General features: G+C 40.8%; 1 protein-coding gene across 1 annotated transcript in view; it reads right to left on the bottom strand.

Moving 5' to 3' along the window:
* The window catches only part of COL4A6 (collagen, type IV, alpha 6), a 383,431-nt gene that overhangs the window by 105,792 nt on the left and 257,013 nt on the right, over positions 1–20,626 (bottom strand). Inside the window, exons 4-6 of the mRNA XM_014538830.1 lie at positions 6,859–6,993; positions 5,595–5,639; positions 215–331 (exon numbers count right to left, since the gene is read on the bottom strand). Coding sequence (XP_014394316.1) covers positions 215–331; positions 5,595–5,639; positions 6,859–6,993 — 297 coding nt within the window. The remainder of the gene's footprint in view (positions 1–214; positions 332–5,594; positions 5,640–6,858; positions 6,994–20,626) is intronic.

The following is a 20,626-nucleotide window of genomic DNA, read 5'->3' as shown; positions in this document are numbered from 1 at the left end:
ACCCTAAGTAGTGTAGCATGTGTCACCCTTCTGCAACTGGTATTATTCTTTAGACTTTTAATGTTGTGGTGCTGCCAGCACAGACTTCTGAATTAGACAAGGGGCTGCAGTGGTTGCCCCATAAATGCTTAATGTGATCCAGATTGGAGAAAAAGGGCACACTTTGAGGAAAGCAAAGCCATTTGAAATAATATACAAACATCTGGAAGCATACAGGTGGTCCGAGAAGTCCAGGATAGCCATCAGGGCCTGGAAATCCAACAGCTCCTTGAGTTCCATTACAGCCATCCAGGCCAGGTGGGCCTCTGGGCCCTGGTTGTCCAGGGTGGCCCTTTTCAAAGAGAAAAGAAGGGGTCAAGTCAGGCACAGGACTCTCAGCTACTCTCTGATAAACTCAACAGAAAGAGGATCCAAGCATGCCGCCAAACTCTGGCCCTTGTTCATTCTTAGCCCCATCACTGATGCTCTCATAGCTTTCCTTTCTACTCAGGTGTATGTTGCTGATAACAGTTCAGTGTTACTCCTTCCAAAAGTATCAATGTTTTATATGATTCAAACTGAAACCAAAGAGATCAAGAATGAAGAGATGGGACACACAGCGCATTGCAACCTCACCTTCCCTGGGTACAAAAATATACTAAGTTGGGGCTTAGCTGTCTGGAAGCTGAACTGCTACCAACATGGAATCATGGTAGGCTTTAGGACTCCTCAGAACAGACTGGAGCCTGGGAAACCTGGGGTGGCTTTCTGTATTAAAAGCTTTGCATAAGAAATGATGCTGAATTTTGGTCAACTGAGCAGAAGCAATTTTCACAGCAGCACCTCTCCTGAAAGCAGTTTGGTAAAAAAATAAGCCGGTTCTGGAAAAATTACACTTTCAATTCTATTTTATCATTATCACATATCATGCTATTGCTTCAGTTAGGAATGCTATCTTCCCCTCTTCTCCATACTCACCAATGAGGCAGTTGATTTGCTGGGCTATTAGTAATCATTTATATATAGTTGGTATTAATTCAATAATTTTCCAGAGTTGGTCTTTCTTGGTGAATATACCTTTTTTTGTAGGGAATATCTCTTTTTTAATCTATCAAAAGCAGGTTGGGTATTGGGTAAGCAGCAAAGAGATAACTTGAAAGACCAGAAATCTAGATAGGTCAACAAAAGGTAGACTCCTACCCTCTCACACACACTTTTGAAATCCAAGTATATATACAATGAATTGAGGAAAATATGTCATGAATTCAAAAGTAAACTTCTCAAATTATTAGAGGAGACAAACTTTTATCAAATTCTTATTGAGAAAATGCTCCGTAGAATTGTTTCATCTTCATTGTTACTAAGTTGTAGAAGATAGACAGTCTACAAAGATGTAGAAGCATACAAAGATCTGGAAGCATACAGATGGTTAAAATCAGACAAAAGTATGATTCTATACTGCTAGACTCATAGAATACTAAGTCTAGAAGAGTGGTCATTAAACTTATCCTTTCAATAAACTTGCTGCAATCTGTGCTTTCCAGACTCATGTGATGATTTTTACTTGCACTGGGGAAACTGAGACAGCTTATTAAGTCATCATTTTATTACTAACTGAGATGGCTATTCTTATTTTCCCCCTGAAGATCTACATCCTACCTTCCCCAAATCTGTGCCTTGGGAGGATGACCTTTATGGATAGCACTGTGTAAGCTCCATTTCCCTTTGATTCCTAGTTGTATTTGGCACTAAAGCAGGAGGAGAAAGAGCACATACTATTTATTTCCCTTATGCCTTTCATCCTTGGCTATATCTCTGGCAATGGCCACATTTCTCTATGATCTTAGCTCCTGTTGGAAAACCATTATTCCATGGCTCCAGGTCACACACGGTTCCAGTATTACCATTTCTTCTTTCCCCTTTGGTCACAGGGGTGATAACAGCTTTTTGTTAGTTGCTTCACCATTCATTGTTGTTTCCATTAATCCTGACCTTTAAATCCTTTAAATATACCCTTTACTCAACTCTCGTGTTAACTTTTTCAAGTGTAGTACATATTTCTTCCTAGGATCCTGACTACCACTTTAAAATGTCCCAGCTAAGCTTGCTAGAAGCAATCTCTCAGTTGAGTAACAGGGATGAGTTAAGGTAAGACAACAGGCTGGCTCAGTATTAGGGGGCTTACCACTAGGGCTTTGGTTCTGTTTGACACCAAAACCTTTGCTTGAAATCTTGCCCATTGGTACCCACATTTTTTTCTTGTCCCCAATTCTTCTGTAGTTTTCTTGTCTGAACTCCTGATATCTTCTATCTGCAGGATTCCAGGGACACCTGTTCACTCCTACCTTAGCCAAATTCTCTGGGATTAACCTCTGACCTCTGACAGACCTGTCAACCCTTTCTTATCCAGCTGACACCATGGGATGGTGGATAAAGCATGTTTGAGTCAGTCAGACTTATACTACAATCTTAGCTTTGCCACTCCTCAACTTAAGCCTCAGTTTCCTCATCTGTAAAATGGAGATGAATAATACCATCTCATAAGGTTGTTGTTAACATTAAAATAAAATTTAAAATTTATGGTTAAAATTCCATGAGACTGTTTACTACACAAGAGCTCAATAAATGGTAAGTCTTCTTCTCTCAAGCAAGTCAGCAAGCATAAGCCACCAGGCTGCGTTCTGTCTCCTCTCAGCTCTCAATACCAAAACATTTCTGGCACATTGACCTTTCTGGTTATTGCTAATGATTTTTCATATGTGTGTGCCAGCCCTTCAAGAGAATGTAGCTTTAGCTTTTTTTTAGGGAGAAAACAATGGTTTTATATAACCACAAATTTCTCAACACATAGAATGGGAGGATCTGCTGTATTTCAGAAAAAGCAATGCTCTTTAGAACCCATATTTCAAAGGAATAGTTTCCTTTTGGTGAGCAGCATGTGTTCACTTTGAAGATATAAATCTGGTGTGTTCATTTATGCATCTTTAGGCAGAAAACTGTTTAAGATTGACTCTATGGGGAAAGCTAAACATAAATTGCAAAGGATGACTTGAAAACTTCTTCTCTCAAATTATCTGAACTAAAGATACTCAAAAAGCATACATTTCTTGAAGGTGCCAGCAGCCCCAAATCACAGCTATGAAATCATTAAAAGCCGCAACCCTACTATCCCTAGTCTATGTTTTTTTTAATGTTGAATATGTTGATGAATGCTTGTCCACTCTCTCAATAGGTTGCTGTGCCCCTTAGTGCACAGAATTGGATGATCATGAAGTGACTACTTGCTCATTCATGTTGAAATTGTCTACATAACAGCAAAAATGGAGTTTTGGGAGTGAAACCAGTGGCATATATGTTAGTGATCAGCCATTATTAAGATGAAAATCAGGTCTTTGCAGTGATCCAGTTTAGTAAGATGTGTTTGGGAAGCTGTTGATTTTAGCCAAATTGCTTAATAAGTGCCACTGAAAGTTGAGAAAAATAATGTCTGAGTAGGCCAAAGGTGTCTGTTGTATTCCTCTGTCTGAGGGAGTCCTGTCAGTCTGAGAACTGTTGTTTTTATAGGTTCTGGAGGTTGGAATCCATTCCCCAAATAATTTTAGTGTTCCTAGTATATGCTGAATTCAGCCCTGGGGTCTCTGAGGTCCCAGAGAGGAGCAGAAAACATATTTGTGTTTTCAAGGAGCTAACTAATACTATTACACAAGACAATCAATCAATATCATTGACCATATGTAATAAGGAGCTAGAGGGTGTGGGGCAGACATCAAGGACTCCTGGAAAATTGCAGATGGAAGGAAGAGGTAAGCAGTAAAAATAAGGCGCTTAATAAATTCATCATGAATAGCTGGAAAAGAGAGGATGAATAAGGGAGAATGATTTCATGGAGTAAGTGAGGCTTGGAGCCTCTTGTTAAAGCAATCAAAAGTCAAAAAAGTCAAAAGTAAAGATATACAACCTTTGGTCAAGGGAAGGGCCAGTGAAGGTCCAAGGGAGTGGAGACTTCTACTGGGAGCAGCATGCTTATTTGGAGGAATCTGGACACCTGCAACTCATTCTCCTAAGCAGTAAAGTCCCAAAGAGAAGTGATAAATTCCTGCAAGCCCTAGTGCTCTCCAAGTTATGAGTTGCAGGCAGAAATGTCCAGCTGGACTCTGGGGCAGGTTCTAGCTCAGAATTGGAATCAGCCTCTGCATCACAGGACTCACGTCCTTCCAGCTCCCATTTAAAAGAGACTACCACTGAAATCTCTAACCCCCCCGCCCCACTCATCTCTGGTGAAGCCAGCTCCACAGGATGAATGGAAGAGGCAGCCTCCAGTTTGCTAGTTTCCCTTACCCATTGGCTTCTTGAAGACACACATTCTGAGTGGAGACTGCATAAAATGGCTATAGGAACACAGGCATGAGACAATGCCAGGGGGCATCACAAAAGAAAGATCAACCCAATGCACTTATTTCCCCACTGGCCTATTTCTGTGCATTTTGCAGGGTCTGAACTTAAATAAAATGCAGAAATCTGATGGCTGATTTGTTGATACGTGTAACAAACACAAGGTAAGTGAGTCTTCTATTCTCAAAATCCACAAATGTATACTAGATCTGGAGAGGAAATGGATTAGATGAGTATATCTTTATGGGTAGAACTATATATTTTTTTCTGTATCCTCTTAGTAGAGTGTTAGTATATATAGCAGGTGCTCATGAAATACCTATAGACTGGCACAAAGACATTTGAACATCCTTCCCTAATACTAGATGATTATGTAGTGTCACATAAGAAGCTGTTTTGTCTAGGGCTTCCACACAAGATTTGGTTCTTCTCTTAAAAAAGGTTGAAGACCATTGCTATAAACAAATAGCCCAGGCTAAAGTTTAAATATATAGAGAAGTGAGAAAGGAAATAACTAAAAAGTGATAGCAGCAAGTACAAACACTGTATTTTAAAGGCTGGAAAAATGTTTCCATGTGATCTCCAGTGGTGAGATAAGTAGGGATATGAGGTGAAAATGAAGAAACTATGCAACTGGGTTGGATGAAATGGGAGAAGAAGATGTCTGCAGGCACCAAACTCCCCACTTATCTTCAGCAAAGCCAGTTGTTCAGGATTGATGAAAGAGGCTTATCTTTGGAGTAGTCATTTTATAAAAACTAAAGGAAAATTCACTCTGAAATGAGAGGAGCCTGAAGAGAATAAATTATAGGAACAAAATGTATCAAGATATTTTTCTACCCAATTTCATGCACTTTCTTAAATTTCGTATAATGAGTGTGTTCATGTTCTAATGTGGCACTGACTCTACACTTCAGAGCCAGTCTCTCATTCCCAATTAAAGCTCCCCTCAACCCACAATGCCTACCTCATTTTGCTAAGATATTGATGGCTTCTTATATTTGCACATCTATCTGCAGCCCCAGCTGTGTCATTTGGTAATGCCTATAACTGAATCCCAGGGAAACTGTGCAACCACTGCCCTTCAGACCTTAACACACACATCTCAACACTTGACCCTGAGCATGTTTGCATAAGATGGGATGTTGCTAAGGCCAAAGTGCTTAAGTTATGAGGCAGAACCTAGAGGTGATATTTTAAAATGCCTTTGTGGACACACTCACCGGAATCCCATCAATGCCAACAAAGCCAGGAACTCCCATGGGACCCTAAAAATAGGAGTAGGGAGAGGAAAGTTAAAGATAATCCAATTGACCTCCATTTGATTTAGTGAATTTTTCATGTAATACATGACCTAAGTTGTTAAGAAGCCTTTTGTATCTCCTCTTCCACATTGCTCCCTACTCCAGTTTGAAGTGATCACTTGCCTCTACCTGAAGTCTCAGACCCATGTGTATTATGAGATCAGTTCTTGTCTTAGGCAATGTGGTGTAAGATCCAAAAGTCTATCCTGCCCTGATATCTGGCAAACCAGGAGGGCCTCAAGTGTTCTGTCCACAAGTCCCCCCCACCCTGCTCCTGTAGACAAGGTCTCCTAGGCAAATGACCATCCTAATCAAATAGAACAGATACAGTTCCTGCTTATCCCTGAGCAGTGGGTTTTAGTTCCCTGCTGGCCCATTGAATTAGTCAAACAAGCCAATCACATTCTCCCTCAGAAACCAAGGGATATCTCACCTTCTTGACACTACAAAATCTGCCTCACATAGCCACTTCTGGTTTATTCTGATCCCAAGGGCAACCCTTGTGTGGCCCTCCATAGTATGCAGTGTACTCCTCCCCTGTGCTGGGAGTATATGCAACTAATAAATCTTTGTCCATCCCTCTGTTCAATGTCAGGTGTCATATTTTTGGCCATCCCCAGAGCCATAGGGTGGGAGCCCCTCCCCCACCAATGGGGTGAAGAGGAGGTGACAAGGACACATATGTAATACCTTAATCAATAAAAGAAAAAAACCAACAGGGAACATAAACTGAACACTAATCTCAGTCAGTCAGTCACCATGACATGACCAATCTCCTAACTTGCATATATTTTCCTATATTTGTGGCCCAGATTGCTTCGAAGCATTTGAGCCCTTGCTTCCAAATCACCTTGCCTTGAATTCCTGACCTCTACTGCCCAGATGATTAGACTTTTGACTCATACCCAGTTGAAACCAACATGACTTCACACCACAGTGAGCCCACTTATCTATCAAGTAGCTAATACATGCACTTTATGGTTTGCTTCTCATGAGGTCTCTCCAGAATTGGGCTGATCCATTAGTAGTACACCACTCAGCCTGTCTCTTATTAAAACATGTAGCCCAGCATCACAGTATTCATGATTAGTGTTATTTCCACAACAGAACTGAGATTTAGAACCTTTTACCTTCATACTTGTGACCCATAAGTCAAAGAAAAATCAAGCTTTGGTGCTCCTACCTTATCTCCTTTTGGTCCATATGTTCCCAGAGGGCCTGGGGAGCCCCTTTCTCCTTTGAACCCTGATAAACCACTAGGGCCAGCAAATCCTTGAGGACCTGTTTGACCTTGAATTCCAATGGGTCCTGGTTGCCCCTAAGATGGACAGAAGGAGTATAATTAGTTACCAGAGGACTTAACATCAACACTTCTCATTTTCCCATGCACAAAAAACACTGTCATCGCGTCATTAAATAATTTTGGCTTAGAGATCTGTGAAGTATGCCAAAGTTCCAGACACAGATCAGAAAAGGCTATTTTAGGGGCTGCTAAAATTATTTGGATAGAACATATTTTATAAGCACATTTAATAAGATTCATGTGCACCAATATCCTTCAACTTTGTACTTCTTAGGAGATTAGTTACTCAGGCTGGGTAATATTGTCTGCTTCTTAGTTAATGCCAGGTCATCCATCAGATTGTCAAAATGGCAAAAGAACAGAACGCTGGAGAGTATCATGACATTTTATAACTCACATCCAAATGGCCAACCACATGCTTGCTATGAAGTCCATAAACGGCTGTGCTTTAAAGAATACTGTCTCCAGGGTCAGAGAGGGGAGAACCCAGAAACCCATGGGCTGACCAATATGTCAGAACTCATCTTTGTTGGCAGACTTTAGGACCCCATCAGTGCAACTGGAAACAGATGCTCACTGGGAACACACACACACACACACACACACACACACACACACACACACTGTTTATTTGCTTCCTCCCTATCTCTCTTCCTTCCCTTTACTCCTGCCAACTGCACATTGTAGAAGTGTAATATTCAAGGAGCCTGAGAATATACATCAAGTATCAATTATGATAGCAAGAAGAAGCAGCCTGAAGATTTTGAATGCCCTGGTTATAAAGTGTCTGTAACAATGAAGTCTGAGAGTTCAGGCTGACATTTTAAAGCTGACTGAGACAGAGAATTAACTCCAGTGGGTGCCACACAAGTGGACTAGTCTATCATTTAGAACAAACGCCAGCAGGGACTGAATTTTCTTGGCAGAAAAATGAAAACCATTAGTAATGTTCATTACCTTTCAGAGAACACAACGCCATATCAGTTAGAAAGCCTATTTTCATAAATGTTTTCCATCTCCACCTCTCTGCCCCTTTACTGACTGCCTGCAATTTCTTACATATCTGTGAAAAGCTCTGAGAAAAACCCATTAAACATGCCCTTTAATATTCACCTTCAAAATTTACTTTTTGAAAGCCTGAAAACAGGACATATGGTTTATGTGATGGCTAGAGTCATGTACTGGAGATGCAAGTGAACACTAGCTGTAAAGGGCTTTTAGAGTACAATTTCCAGTGTCAATTAGGTCCATGAAGACCTAGGACTCTTGTAAAAAAGTAAAAGATGCTTTTCCCAAAAGATGCAATTCCCCAACACCCAACATACACACAGCCTACAAATGATGCTAGGGTTCAGACTTTTTAATGAGCTTATCTCTGGGAATGATGGGGTGGGAGTTGAGCTTTCACTTTTTATGCTCTTTTTCTCTGTTGAAATTTTATTTACAATGATTCTGTTATTTATTACTTTTGTGAATATATGTATATAACAATACTTTAAAAAAAAGTAGTGTGGGGATGCTGTTGAAAATTAACAAAGAAGTCTAAAATGTAGGCTTAAGCTTTCAAGACTAATGTACTCATCAAAACCATAACAAACAGTACATGTCCAGAACCTAGCATAAATGGTATAACAACACAAGGAAAGTGTTGGCCATGAAGTTGGTAATGCTTACATTCTGTCCATGACTCAGATGGGGTAGAGGGGTGTTGAGAGGGAGTCATGGGTCACACTGGAAAGGCTGAGTGGCCCCAACTGGAGTGGGCCTGAAAAGCAAGGCAGGGAAGTTGACAAATTGATTTGGTGGGAAGTAGGGAACCCTTAGAAGATTGGGGTCAGGGAAGGATGGGAGGAAGGCTTTGTGTTTCAGGGCTGAAACTCATCAAGGAGCATTCAGGAGAACATGTGTGTGTCAGCATGAGGCCAGGGCAGCCTGCCTGAGGCTGGAACAAGGGAAACAGATAAGAAGCAGCTGTTGGGGGAGGAGGGGACTATTTGGTGGGAGGATTGGGGGGGGGTGCAGGACAGGCTTGTTGAAACCATGTTATTACTAGCAGAGAGGTTGCAGTCAGGGCACAGAATGCTCAAAACTTTCCTGGATCAAGGAGGGGAGGTGGAGCGCATGATAAACCATTGAACAGCTACTAAGAGAGCAGATTGTGGTGTCACCCAATTCTCATCTTGCTCACATCACTACAGCCTGAGCAGTGCCTGGCATGGGCACATGGGCTGGCACACTCCAGCTCTGGTCTCTTGCCCTTGTGAGTGCATGATCAGCAAGAGTAAGCAATGAGACTTAGGAGTGAGGCAATTCCAGTGCTGGACTTAACAGGAAATCTGATTCCATCCAGAAAAGGCAGGGTTCCATGGCTCATTTCCTTTCTCTTTGCTGGGTGTGCATGCTGAATTTGCCACAGTTGCACAGCTGACTCCTCAGTTCCAGCCAGAGAACTTAAAGTGAGGCCCTTAAAGAACTCATGGGTACTTTAGATTCTAATTCTTTTTCCAAAAAGGTATTTGAAATGGCACTCCTCAAAGAAAGGTGTACTTCTGGTCTGTTCCCAGCTAGAAACCTCAGACTGACCAAAGGGCCAGAAGCAGGGCCTGTGGGATATCTTGAGGCTTCTGGGGCACTGCTCAGAACTGCCTTCTCAGAGTGGTTTCAGGCCCTTCTAGAGCCTATAGTCATAAGATATGAGACAAGAAGCCTTCCCACCAACTGAGGTCCTTTCATTCAGTGGTACAGAGCACCACAAACAATGAAAGATGGCAAAGAAAAAAAATAAGAGACATTTCTTTTGTGTGTTGCTTTGTCAACCATTTCTAGATATGCATACTCTGTGCTTATAGCTATATGATCTGTTTTCCATATCTCCAACACATAGGGTTTCTGTTGCAGTGCCCAGTGTACTGCTGAAGCTTAATACTGTACTAAATTGGTAATGAACTACTTTTGGGGCGGAGGGGGGGTTGTTTCCTCCAAAAAGCTATCAGTGTCACTTTTCATATTGGCCAGCAAAGGTCAGTGTGAAAATATAGTGGCTACAGATAATGAGGTGGGTGGCAGAGAAAAATAAATCAAACCTGTGTCATAGAAGTTACAGAATATTCAAGCAGGAAGGGCCCTTAGGGACCATTCCATCCAGCCTCTATTTTATACATTTCGAAAAAAAGAAGCCAAGAGAAATGACTTGTTTAGGTCACATAGCTACTGAGGAACAGTGTGGGTCTCTAACCACATTGCCCCTGCCAGTGTGTGGCTCTTTCCCTGTTTGCCAGTGGCAGATGTCCTAGGGGGTCCTTGAGTCTCGCTCCCTAACCCCAGGCCTGCCCCTGGGACTTTCCCCATCAGTAGGCTGCAGCAGCCAGATGCTCACACATCATTTCTCTCTTCCTAACGCTGATCACTTCACAAAACAATCTGAAACACTGTTTGGGCTGCTAGCAGAATTTGAATGGGCTTGGACCAATGCCCTACCCTGATACATGTCATTTATTTGGGCAAATAGACCCAAAGAGGGCAGAAGGGACACCTCCAAGTCTTTCCAACAAGCTCTTCTGACTCCATCTGCTCAGGATTTTTCATATACACATCAGGGTCTAATTCTCCAGAGAATGAGCTGGGACTTGTGCCTAAGGCCAGACACTGCAGGTTCACAACTGCGGCCCAGGCTGGCTGCCTTCTGATAACTACAGTGGGTTGGGGTCAGTATGTATGTATATATATTAGATCAGACCACACACACCCATAGCCCCAGTCCCAGCCCCAGATAACTGGAGTAACAGACCCAGAAATAGGTCTGCATATAAAGTAGTACACATATGCAGAAATAGCATCTAAGAATCTGAAAAGCACATGCTTCAAATTAGGTAGGACTGTGAAACTGATAGGGGGCTGATTTTTCATTATGAGGGCCTTTCCTGCCTTTTTATCCCTCCCCCAATTTTCCAGTGTCCTCCTATGAAATTAAAATTTGTTCCTAAGGAAGAATTTGAAACTCATTCCCACTGAGGCATAAATGACTGACAACAACTTAGAGCTTTACTTCTCAGGGGGATTTGCATTTTAATGGAGAGTGAAGCATTAAACTAGGGGATGCAAATGATATTTATGAAGCATAACAGAGACAAGGGGTGGGCACAGGCTTTCCTAAGGATCCAGTTATATTACAGGAGATGAGGCAGTGCTGTTAGGTGGTGTCATGGAGCAGGCTCTGGAGTCAGACAGACCTGGATTCAAATCTCCTTACTGCCATTTGAAAACTATGTGACCTTCGTGAAAGGAGTTAAAGCAGAATTAGGTAGACAGGGTAAGGGGTGGAAGAAGAAGGAATCATGGAGCTAGCTGAAACCACAAAATGTTTTGCAGGAAAACAGGGTGTTTTGAGACAAGGATGTTTTTCTTGCAAGTGCAAAATAAAATGTTGCAAAAAAGGCCAGGAACCAATCAGAGAGTGGCACAAATAGACAAAGAGCAGGCCTTTAGCAGGCATAAGGGGAAGAGCAGAATACTTCTATGTCAATCCATGTAGATCCCCTCCCTTCCCGAGCGAGGAGCCTGTGTTTGCTTGCAATAAATTCCTGCCTTGTTTGAACTCCTCTGATCAGTGGCTTCATTCATTTTTTTAAATGTTTTTATTGATTTCAGACAAGAATGGAGTGAGAAAGATAGACACATCAATGATGAGAGAGAATGATTGATTGGCTGCCTCCTGCATGCCCCCCACTGGAGATCGAGCCCACAACCGGGTATGTGTTCTTTTTTTTTTCCTCTCCCCTTCAGGTATGTGTTCTTGACCAGAATCAAACCCGAGATCCGTCAGTCCACAGGCTGATGCTCTATCCACTTAGCCACACTGGCCAGGGCAATGGTTTCATTCTTTGATTCCGTAAGACATGACCCTGGGAAGAATTCCTGCTCACTGGTTCTGGTATCATTAGGCAAGTGACTTAACTACTCTAAGTTTCTAGAACTTTGAGCAATAATAGCTCTGGTGTAGGGTTATTGTGAACATTTGAGTTAATGAATTTAAAACACCTGGTAGATGGCATAAAGTATCTGTTCCATTTCCTCTTTAGATATCATTTATGATAAAATAGAGAAATTATGATTGGGTACTTAATGCTCCTTCTCTTAAGCAGAAGATGCACAGACATTATTGAGAAACCCTCTTTGGGACAGAGATGTGTGCCTAGGAATGAGAAGTATCTGTGAGAGCATTTTCCCTCTTAAGCCTGGTGTTTTTGCTCTATAGGCACTTGGCTCTTCAGCATCTGCTCATTCTCCTAACAGGACCTCATCTACATGTTAATGACTCCCAAATCTGAACCTCTAAACCAGATTTCTCTTCTCAGCATGCCTGGTAATACAGACAATGGCTTATCAGATCTTTCCTACTGGATATTCCAAGTCAAACCCAAAATGACCAAAGCTGAACTCATAATCTTCTTCCCCACCCCCATTCCCCAAACCAGCTCCTTCCTTTTGAGTTAATGGAATAAACTCAGTAAATGTCAGTCCATCCATAAAGTTGATTAAGCTAGAAATCCACAAAGTTGATCAAGCCAGAAACTCAAGTGTCCTCCATGACCTCATCTTTTCCTCATCTTCCACATCCAATGTACCAGCAAGAACTATCAACTCCACCTCCAAAATGTAACTCAAACCTGTCAATTTCTCTCTGTCCCTATGGCCTTAGTTCATGGTCTTCCTCACCTCTACTCTAGGGGGTTCCCATAGCCTCCCAATTGTTTATAATTCAGGCTCCAATCAAAATACCAGCTACTCCAGGGAGTTTCCCATAATTACTCCCACCCACAATATGTGCTGGGTTGCCTGTTTGTATCCATACCCCTGAACAGATTGAGCTTCTTGAGGACAAGACCCATGTCTTACTCCCCACTGAATCACCTGTACTACATACAATGCTTAGGACACGATGAGTACTCAGTAAATGTTTTCTGAATGAATGGAAAAATGAAGCTGTGAATATACACACTGAGAAGCCAGTGACCCAGGGATAGCAATATCTTCTTTGGAAGTCTAGATAGTTGTACAGGAGTGCAATAAAGAACATTCTGATCACAGAACCACAGAAAAGAGAGATGCACATGACAGGAAATCATTGAGTTCAAGATGCAGAAGCTGAAGCCTAAAAAGGGAAAGAGACTTACCCATGTTCATGTAGTATTAACTCTCTCTATATATATCACAACGGGAAGAGAATGAAATACTAGACACAGAGAACCCAGTGAAGAGGCTGTGATCTCCAGAAGAGAAATAATGATGACCTGGATTAGGTTCATGGCAGTGGAGATAGGTAGAATATAGATTTGAGAGATATCTCAGAGGCTAAAAATGACAATACTTAGTGCTATATTGGAATTGATAGGTAAAATAGAGGGAGGTGTGAAAGATGACTTCTAGGTTTCTTGATTGGGAAACTGAGTGGATTTCTTGACTGACATAAGGAAGCCTAGGAGAAGAAAAGTTTTGTGTGGAAGATAAAAGGTTCACCTTTGAAGAGATGGGAGCTAAGATGCCTGGGGACCATTTAGGGAAAAGTTCAGTACCTATTACTCCCACTAGACTGGATGTTCTGAGAGGGCAGGGAGTTCAGTTGACTTGTTTGCCATGGTATCTCTGGAGCTGAAGTGTCTGGTGTGCAGTAGACAGTCAAAAGATAATTGTGGGGGGTAAAGCATAACTGTACAATGAATGAAAATACTGAATTAAATGTACAGTTGGGCATCTTTGACAAGGACACTTCCAAGTCTCATTAGCTAGGCAATAGTGGGCAATTTCCTTCCCACAGGCCATATAAGACCCACAAAATCATTTGGTTTGGTCCTGCTAAGGTATTAGGGGTGAGTTAATTAAATGTTTGACCAAATATAGCAGGCTAATTTTTAAGTTGATAATTTTGTAAGGCTCACAAATGATGTTATAAATATCCAAATGGCCCTTGGCAGAAAAAAGTTTCCCCACCCCTGAGCTAGGGGAAAATGAGATTAAAAGACTTTGTTGTTATCCTGACAACTCCCTTGTGGTCTTTGGGGAAAGGGGAGCAGAGATCCCTGACCTCCAGCCTAGGAACTAGGTGACTTAAATTGTATAATTGGTCCTTACTTTCCAACTAGAATTCCAATCTGAGCTATGGGGCCAGGGTGGAGGGGATACAATAACTTAACAGATTCTGGCCTAAGGAGTTGTGGTCTCTCTCCTATACATGAAATATATTGTAAGAAAGAAATTAATGATAACACTCCTAAGGGCAGAGTACTTAAGAAATTTCAAAACATTTTTCCTTTTGACTTCCTTTAGAGAATCACAATATACTTGTGGGCACCAAACTGAAAAGTGGTTTAGTCATAGGGCTTGGAAATGTCATACAGTTGGTCAGTGGCAGAGTTGGAGTCAGGGCCTCCCAATCAACTCTCTGTTCCATCTGTTGGAACAAATAGAGACAGCCATTAATAGAACCCTATAATCCACTCCACTAGTAACAGCACTAATGAGCTATAATTGTCTGCAGAAGTAAATAAGGAAGAAAGAACACTAGTAGGTGAAGAATATGTCTAGAATATGTCAGATAAAGACTCATATCATGCAGATATACAGACCCATTTCGTGACCCAGGAAGACTGGTTCAGCTTGATAATGTTAGCATCATCTGCAATTTGACTTTTCTTATCTATCAATAAAAAAGTGATCAGTGTTTATCAAAGAGTGAACCCCCTAAATTCTTAGTGTCTACCATAGCTAAGAAGCTGTATAAAAACTTGCTCTCAACATCCAAGTGAAACCACATTTATTTTCCGTTTTTTTAATTTAAATTCTTTATTGTTTAAAGTATTACATAGGTCACCTTTTTCCCCCCTTGACCTCTCCCCAGCCACTCCCACCCCCTAACACATGCCTCACCCCCCTACTGTCTGTGTCCATTGGTTATGCTTATATGCATGCATACAAGTCTGGTTGTTAAGCGATAATCAGTGTTTGAAGCAGCCAGCCCAGGCATGAAGACATGCATCTACATGTTTTGTTTGCAAACACACACACACACACACACACACACACACACACACACACACACACATTCCACTGGCTACTGACAGCATGTTGAAATTTTTGGAAAGACACCTTCCAGAGTGATGAAGTTAACTCTTGCTAGGCAGCACTCTACATCCCTCCCTTCTATCTGTTTATTCACATTTCTCTCTAAAACATAATAGTGACCTTTTTTTTAACCAAGCACTTACTAAGTGCTATATATTTTAATCCATCTCCTTTAATCCTCTAACAGCCCCCAAAAGGTGGGTATTAGTCTCCTTTTAAAAATAATGAAACTGAAATACAGAGAGGGTAAAGAACATGCCGGGGGTCACACAGTAAGGAATTGGTGAAGCTAATTTTGGTGATACCAAAGCCTCTGTTTCTTCCACCAAGCTACATTGTCTCTCTGTGTTGAATAATGTCCAGAATATAGAAAAACAAGCCCAGTTGATGAGGGGCAGCAAGAGGTATTCTGGGCATAAAATATTATTTTTATTGATAACAGAACAATTTATCTCAAGTTTCCAAATCTTTTCATTGGAACAGGTACAATTAACAGAAATTCAATTAATGGAATTAATAAATTAAGTCATAAAAGGCACTTCAAGGAATGGCACTACCTAGAACTTAAAATGATGATAAATTTCTTTTTGTTCCACAATCAAAGTAGCCTCCTTAATTGGCCTGTGGACAATGGGTAGTTTACTAGGCCTTTGTAGACAAATTCTGGTGTGTGATGAGTTTCCCAATGCTAGCATATTAAGTTAGGTGCAGAAAAGGGTATACAAGCACAGTGTACTAATTTGATGATCATTGTGCTGAGAAGAAATGGGAGAATTTTGTCTTTAAACATGTTATAGTTTCCCATACCCCTGGGAATGCCAATAATTGTTAAAAATAAGATGAAGCAGCGATGTCTGCTAGATAGAGCCACAGCAGATGATGAAGAATTTTTAGGTCTTCTTTTGCTCTATAACATGTTCATAAAAGCACATCAGAAACCAGAACAAATATACCTTTTGTGATAACATTATAATTGGGAATTAAAAGAAACAAAAATCAAATCAAAATGTAAACATGACTAATAGTTGGCCATAAAAATAAAATAGAACAACCAAACACCTCTGTAATCATTACAAATGGTTCAATGAGCCCCCAATATTCCTTCAAATGTGCATGCAGTCTACACAGAATGCCAATGTACTACAAAGTGTGTACTGAGTTTTCAGAATGAGAAAATAAATATAGCTCTACTTGAAATGAATTTAACCTAAAACTAATACATGAGTTGAAAAATTTGCAATACTTAATTTGCCATAATTTTGTTTCCCTTTTTAGAATTTAAAAGGGCAATAAGCATGTGATTTGATGGCACAGGCCTTTTTTAGTAAACTTGGATTGATGTTGCCTTTGCCTATCAAAATTCTCCTGTTTAATGAAGAATCATAAGATTTAGGTCTCATTTCTTGCTCTCACTTTCTAACTGTATGATCTTGAGAAAGTCAGTTAATCTCTGGGCCTTAGTTTTTTCATCAGGAAAAGGGGAGTATTACTTGCCACCTTATGTTCTGGATTGCTTTGAGCATCAATTGAGACAATGTATGTGAAAAGGGGCTGAGGCATCATTCCATTTACAAAGATTTGCTTTTGGAGAAAAAAATCTACTAAACAAACCCCTAATTTTCAAAATACTTTCCACAAAACCCATTTTTTGGGGGCTCAAAGGCAGTAAGCCCTTAAATGAGGAGGAGGTTTCAGTAGAAAAAAATTGAATGAAAAGAGGAGCAGAATTTTTAAAATTTAATTTACTTTTATTATTGACAGTATTACAGATATCCCCCAACTTCTCCCCCCTTTTTACCTCCCTCCTTCCAGCCCTGCAACACCCTAGGCCTTCACCACACTATTGTCTGTGTCCATTGGTTATGCATACATGTATATGAGTTATTTGGTTAATATCTTTCCATACCCCCCTTCCCTCTAAGCAGCGGTTCTCAACCTGTGTGTCGCGACCCCTTTGGCAGTCGAACGACCCTTTCACAGGGGTCGCCTAAGACCATCCTGCATATCAGATATTTACATTACGATTCATAACAGTAGCAACATTACAGTTATGAAGTAGCAACGAAAATAATTTTATGGTTGGATCACAACATGAGGAACTATATTTAAAGGGCCAGAAGGTTGAGAACCACTGCACAGTCTATTCCATGCCTCCATGTCTAGGGACCTATTTTGTTCATCAATTTATGTGTTCATTAAATTCTACATATAAGTGAGATCATGTGAAACTTGTCTTTCTCTGACTGTCTTATTTTGCTTAGCATAATACTCTCCAGGTCCATCCATGCTGTTGCAAAGGGTAAGAAATCCTTCTTTTTTACAGATACATAGCATTCCATTGTGTAAATGTACCACAGCTGTTTTTTGTTTTGTTTTTTATCCACTAATCTACTGAGGAGCAGAATTTAAAGCTGTGGAAGGTGGGGGCACATTGTCTAGCATAGGAATCTCATTATAGTTTAAAAATGATTGGCCCTACACTATTATCCTATTATTGTAGTTTTTAAAATATGCGGTTTATTTTACTTAGTTAAAAAAATTCACTGATTGTTTGATTTTAGAGGGAGAGGAAGGGAAAGAGAGAGGTAGAGAGAAATATCAACTAGTCTTTCCACCCATTTATGCATTCATTACTTGACTCCAGCATGCACCCCCATGGGGGACTGAACCTACAATCCTGGCACATTAGGACGATGCTCTAACCCAGTGGTCGGCAAACTCATTAGTCAACAGAGCCAAATATCAACAGTACAACGATTGAAATTTCTTTTGAGAGCCAAATTTTTTAAACTTAAACTATATAGGTAGGTACATTGTTATTAACTTAATTAGGGTACTCCTAAGCTGGCCTTTGCTAAAAACGTCCTCAATCTGATTGAGGTACATTCACTGAGGTCGACCCCTTCCAACTCTCCCATCCATACTCGTCTTGTATACTTGTTTCGTCTATCTCCTTTCGTTCATCCTCTCTATATGTCCAAACCACCTCAACATATCTTTCTCAATCCTCGACACTACATCTTCTTTCACTCTACAATGTTCCCTAAAATTAACTTAATAAACTTTACTTAAAGTTTTAAGTCTTAGTTAAACTATAGGTACGTTGAATAAAACTTGATATCATATTTAGTAACGATATTATTTATTGATAAAATTAAATACCTGTAGGATTTGCAGCTGGTTGGAAAAATACAGGTAACTTTATGCTTTGAGTAGGTACTTTTGTCACCCTCGTGCGATTTGCGGATGCGACTAGCACTAACCACTGCACATGAGACTTCTGACTGACTGGATCGCCGCGTCTCCCATCGCCCGACCAACGACCAACCGACACCCCCCACTTCTTCTAATGCCACTTCTTCAAAATAGACTCGCCCAGGCCGAAAACCGACTTCTGCGCATGGGCCACAAAGTTTCAATCGCACTGTACGTGCGCACCCGCACGTGGTATTTTGTGGAAGAGCCACACTCAAGGGGCCAAAGAGCCGCATGTGGCTCGCAAGCCGTGGTTTGCCGACCACTGCTCTAACCAACTGAGCTACTTGGTCAAGGCCTGCAGTTTATTTTAAAATACATGGTTTAATTACCACCTGGAGCCAATCTTTTCCTTTTTCTAGCAAAACATAGCCATGGTTTCATAATAAAAATCAAAATGAAACAGGAATTGCCAGAAATTCACTTCACAACAATTTTTGGTATAGTGTATATATTCCATTAGACAAGGAATACTTGTAGCATTTTTCTCTGACATAATAAATTACCCACCATTGATATACTGAACAACCTTTGGTCTAATACTGAGCTGGTATGAACTGATTTCTTCTGGATCAATGTTGGATCCCTGAGTCTCTGGTGAGAAGCCATCAAGTTTTGGGAATGGAAGGTAACAGGGAATAACCAACTACTGCTCCTTAAGCAGAACTAGAAAAAGAAGTATAAAATCAAAGAACTTCCCTGTCAGGACTCCCTTGCCAAAGAAGTCAGAAAGCTCTGAAAGGGGAGGGGAGAGAAGTACAGGGAGAAGAAGAACTTACTAGTACATAGTCTCAGTGGTGTTCTCATGAAAACCCACACCCCTGTATTCATTTAGAACCAGAGGAGTATGCATATACATACACCCATGCAGATAAAGAGATACACATTCCAACCCAAGTAAATGTGCCCACAGGCACAGGAGTCGGCTAAAATGGTAAGATTTGCTGGTATTCTGGCATAGCCCACCATACACCTCCCAGCCAGCCATGAATTTGAATTCAAGAAGTTGAGATAATTTACAGCTTCTCCCATCAAATATATGCATATGGATAAGCAAAGTCATCTACACAGATAAATTCAGGCCAAAAAGGACATTAACAGAGGGGTCTGAAGGGCAAGGACTGAGGTGATATCAATCTCTGGGTACAAAAGGAAAGATGGGCTATGGTAGTGGGGGCAGCTGTGGTATAGATGAAAAAAGCTCCATAGCTATTAGTGGCATCAATAAGAGCTGCAAGCTTGCTTTGGAGAAGTGCTTCAGATTTTAAAGTATTTGCATATCTATGACTCCATTAAATGTTCATAATAACCCTATCCACAATGTACTAGAGCAAGTAATTAAGGCCCAGAGATTAATTAACTTGTCCATGACCACACAGTTTATGACCAGCAGAGCCAGATTTTCTTATTCTATCTAGTACTCTTTCCACTACTACCTTTTTAAAGTAACAGGTCAATTCTTGGTCAAATGTTTCCACAAAATGTAATAAAACTCCAACAAAAACCCTAGGTCTGGAGCTTACTGAATGCTCTTGATCCTTCCCATCTTCCTCCTTGCTTCCCAGTGGCACTTAAAAAAATCTAGGTTTGGTATCATGGGCTTTTAGCCCAAATGAAGCCATTTTGGGCCTGTGGTTCTTTCTTATTTATTTATTTATTTATTTATTTATTTATTTGTTTGTTTGTTTATTTCTCTTAATCCTCACCGGAGGATATTTTTCCATTGATTCTTGTTATTAGAGAGAGTGGACGATAGGGAGGGAGGGGGAGAGAGAGAAAGAAACATCGATGTGAGAGACACACATTGATTGGTTGCCTCCTGCATGCTCCCCCACCTGGGGCGGGGGATCAAACCTGCAACCCAGGTACATGCCCTTGACTGGGAATCATGACCCTTTGGTGAGCAGGCTGATGCTCTAACCACTTATCCACACCAGGCAGGGCCAAGTGGCACTTTTATTAACCAATTAAGTAGATGTACAAAGGACAAAGAACTCAAATCAATCCACTTGGTCCCTTCATAAGTCATCAATTCAGTAAACATTGTACCAGACATGGTGCTACATGTTGTGAGCACAGAGATGAATGTAACATGGGCCTTGACTTCCCAGTCTGAGTCAGAAAGATGAATTATATACACATAAGGCAGAGGATGGTAGGAGGGATATGATTCTGAACCCAAGGAATGTTCATAGGTTTGTCTTAGAGAGACAGAGGGCGATGCTTTATTCCTCCAAACTAGAGAATGAAGGAGAATGAGTAAAGAACAAGACCC

This window comes from Myotis brandtii, unplaced genomic scaffold (genome assembly GCF_000412655.1).
Source record: "Myotis brandtii unplaced genomic scaffold, ASM41265v1 scaffold199, whole genome shotgun sequence".
Lineage (NCBI taxonomy): Eukaryota > Metazoa > Chordata > Mammalia > Chiroptera > Vespertilionidae > Myotis > Myotis brandtii.
This window is presented reverse-complemented; position numbering and strand designations above follow the sequence as displayed.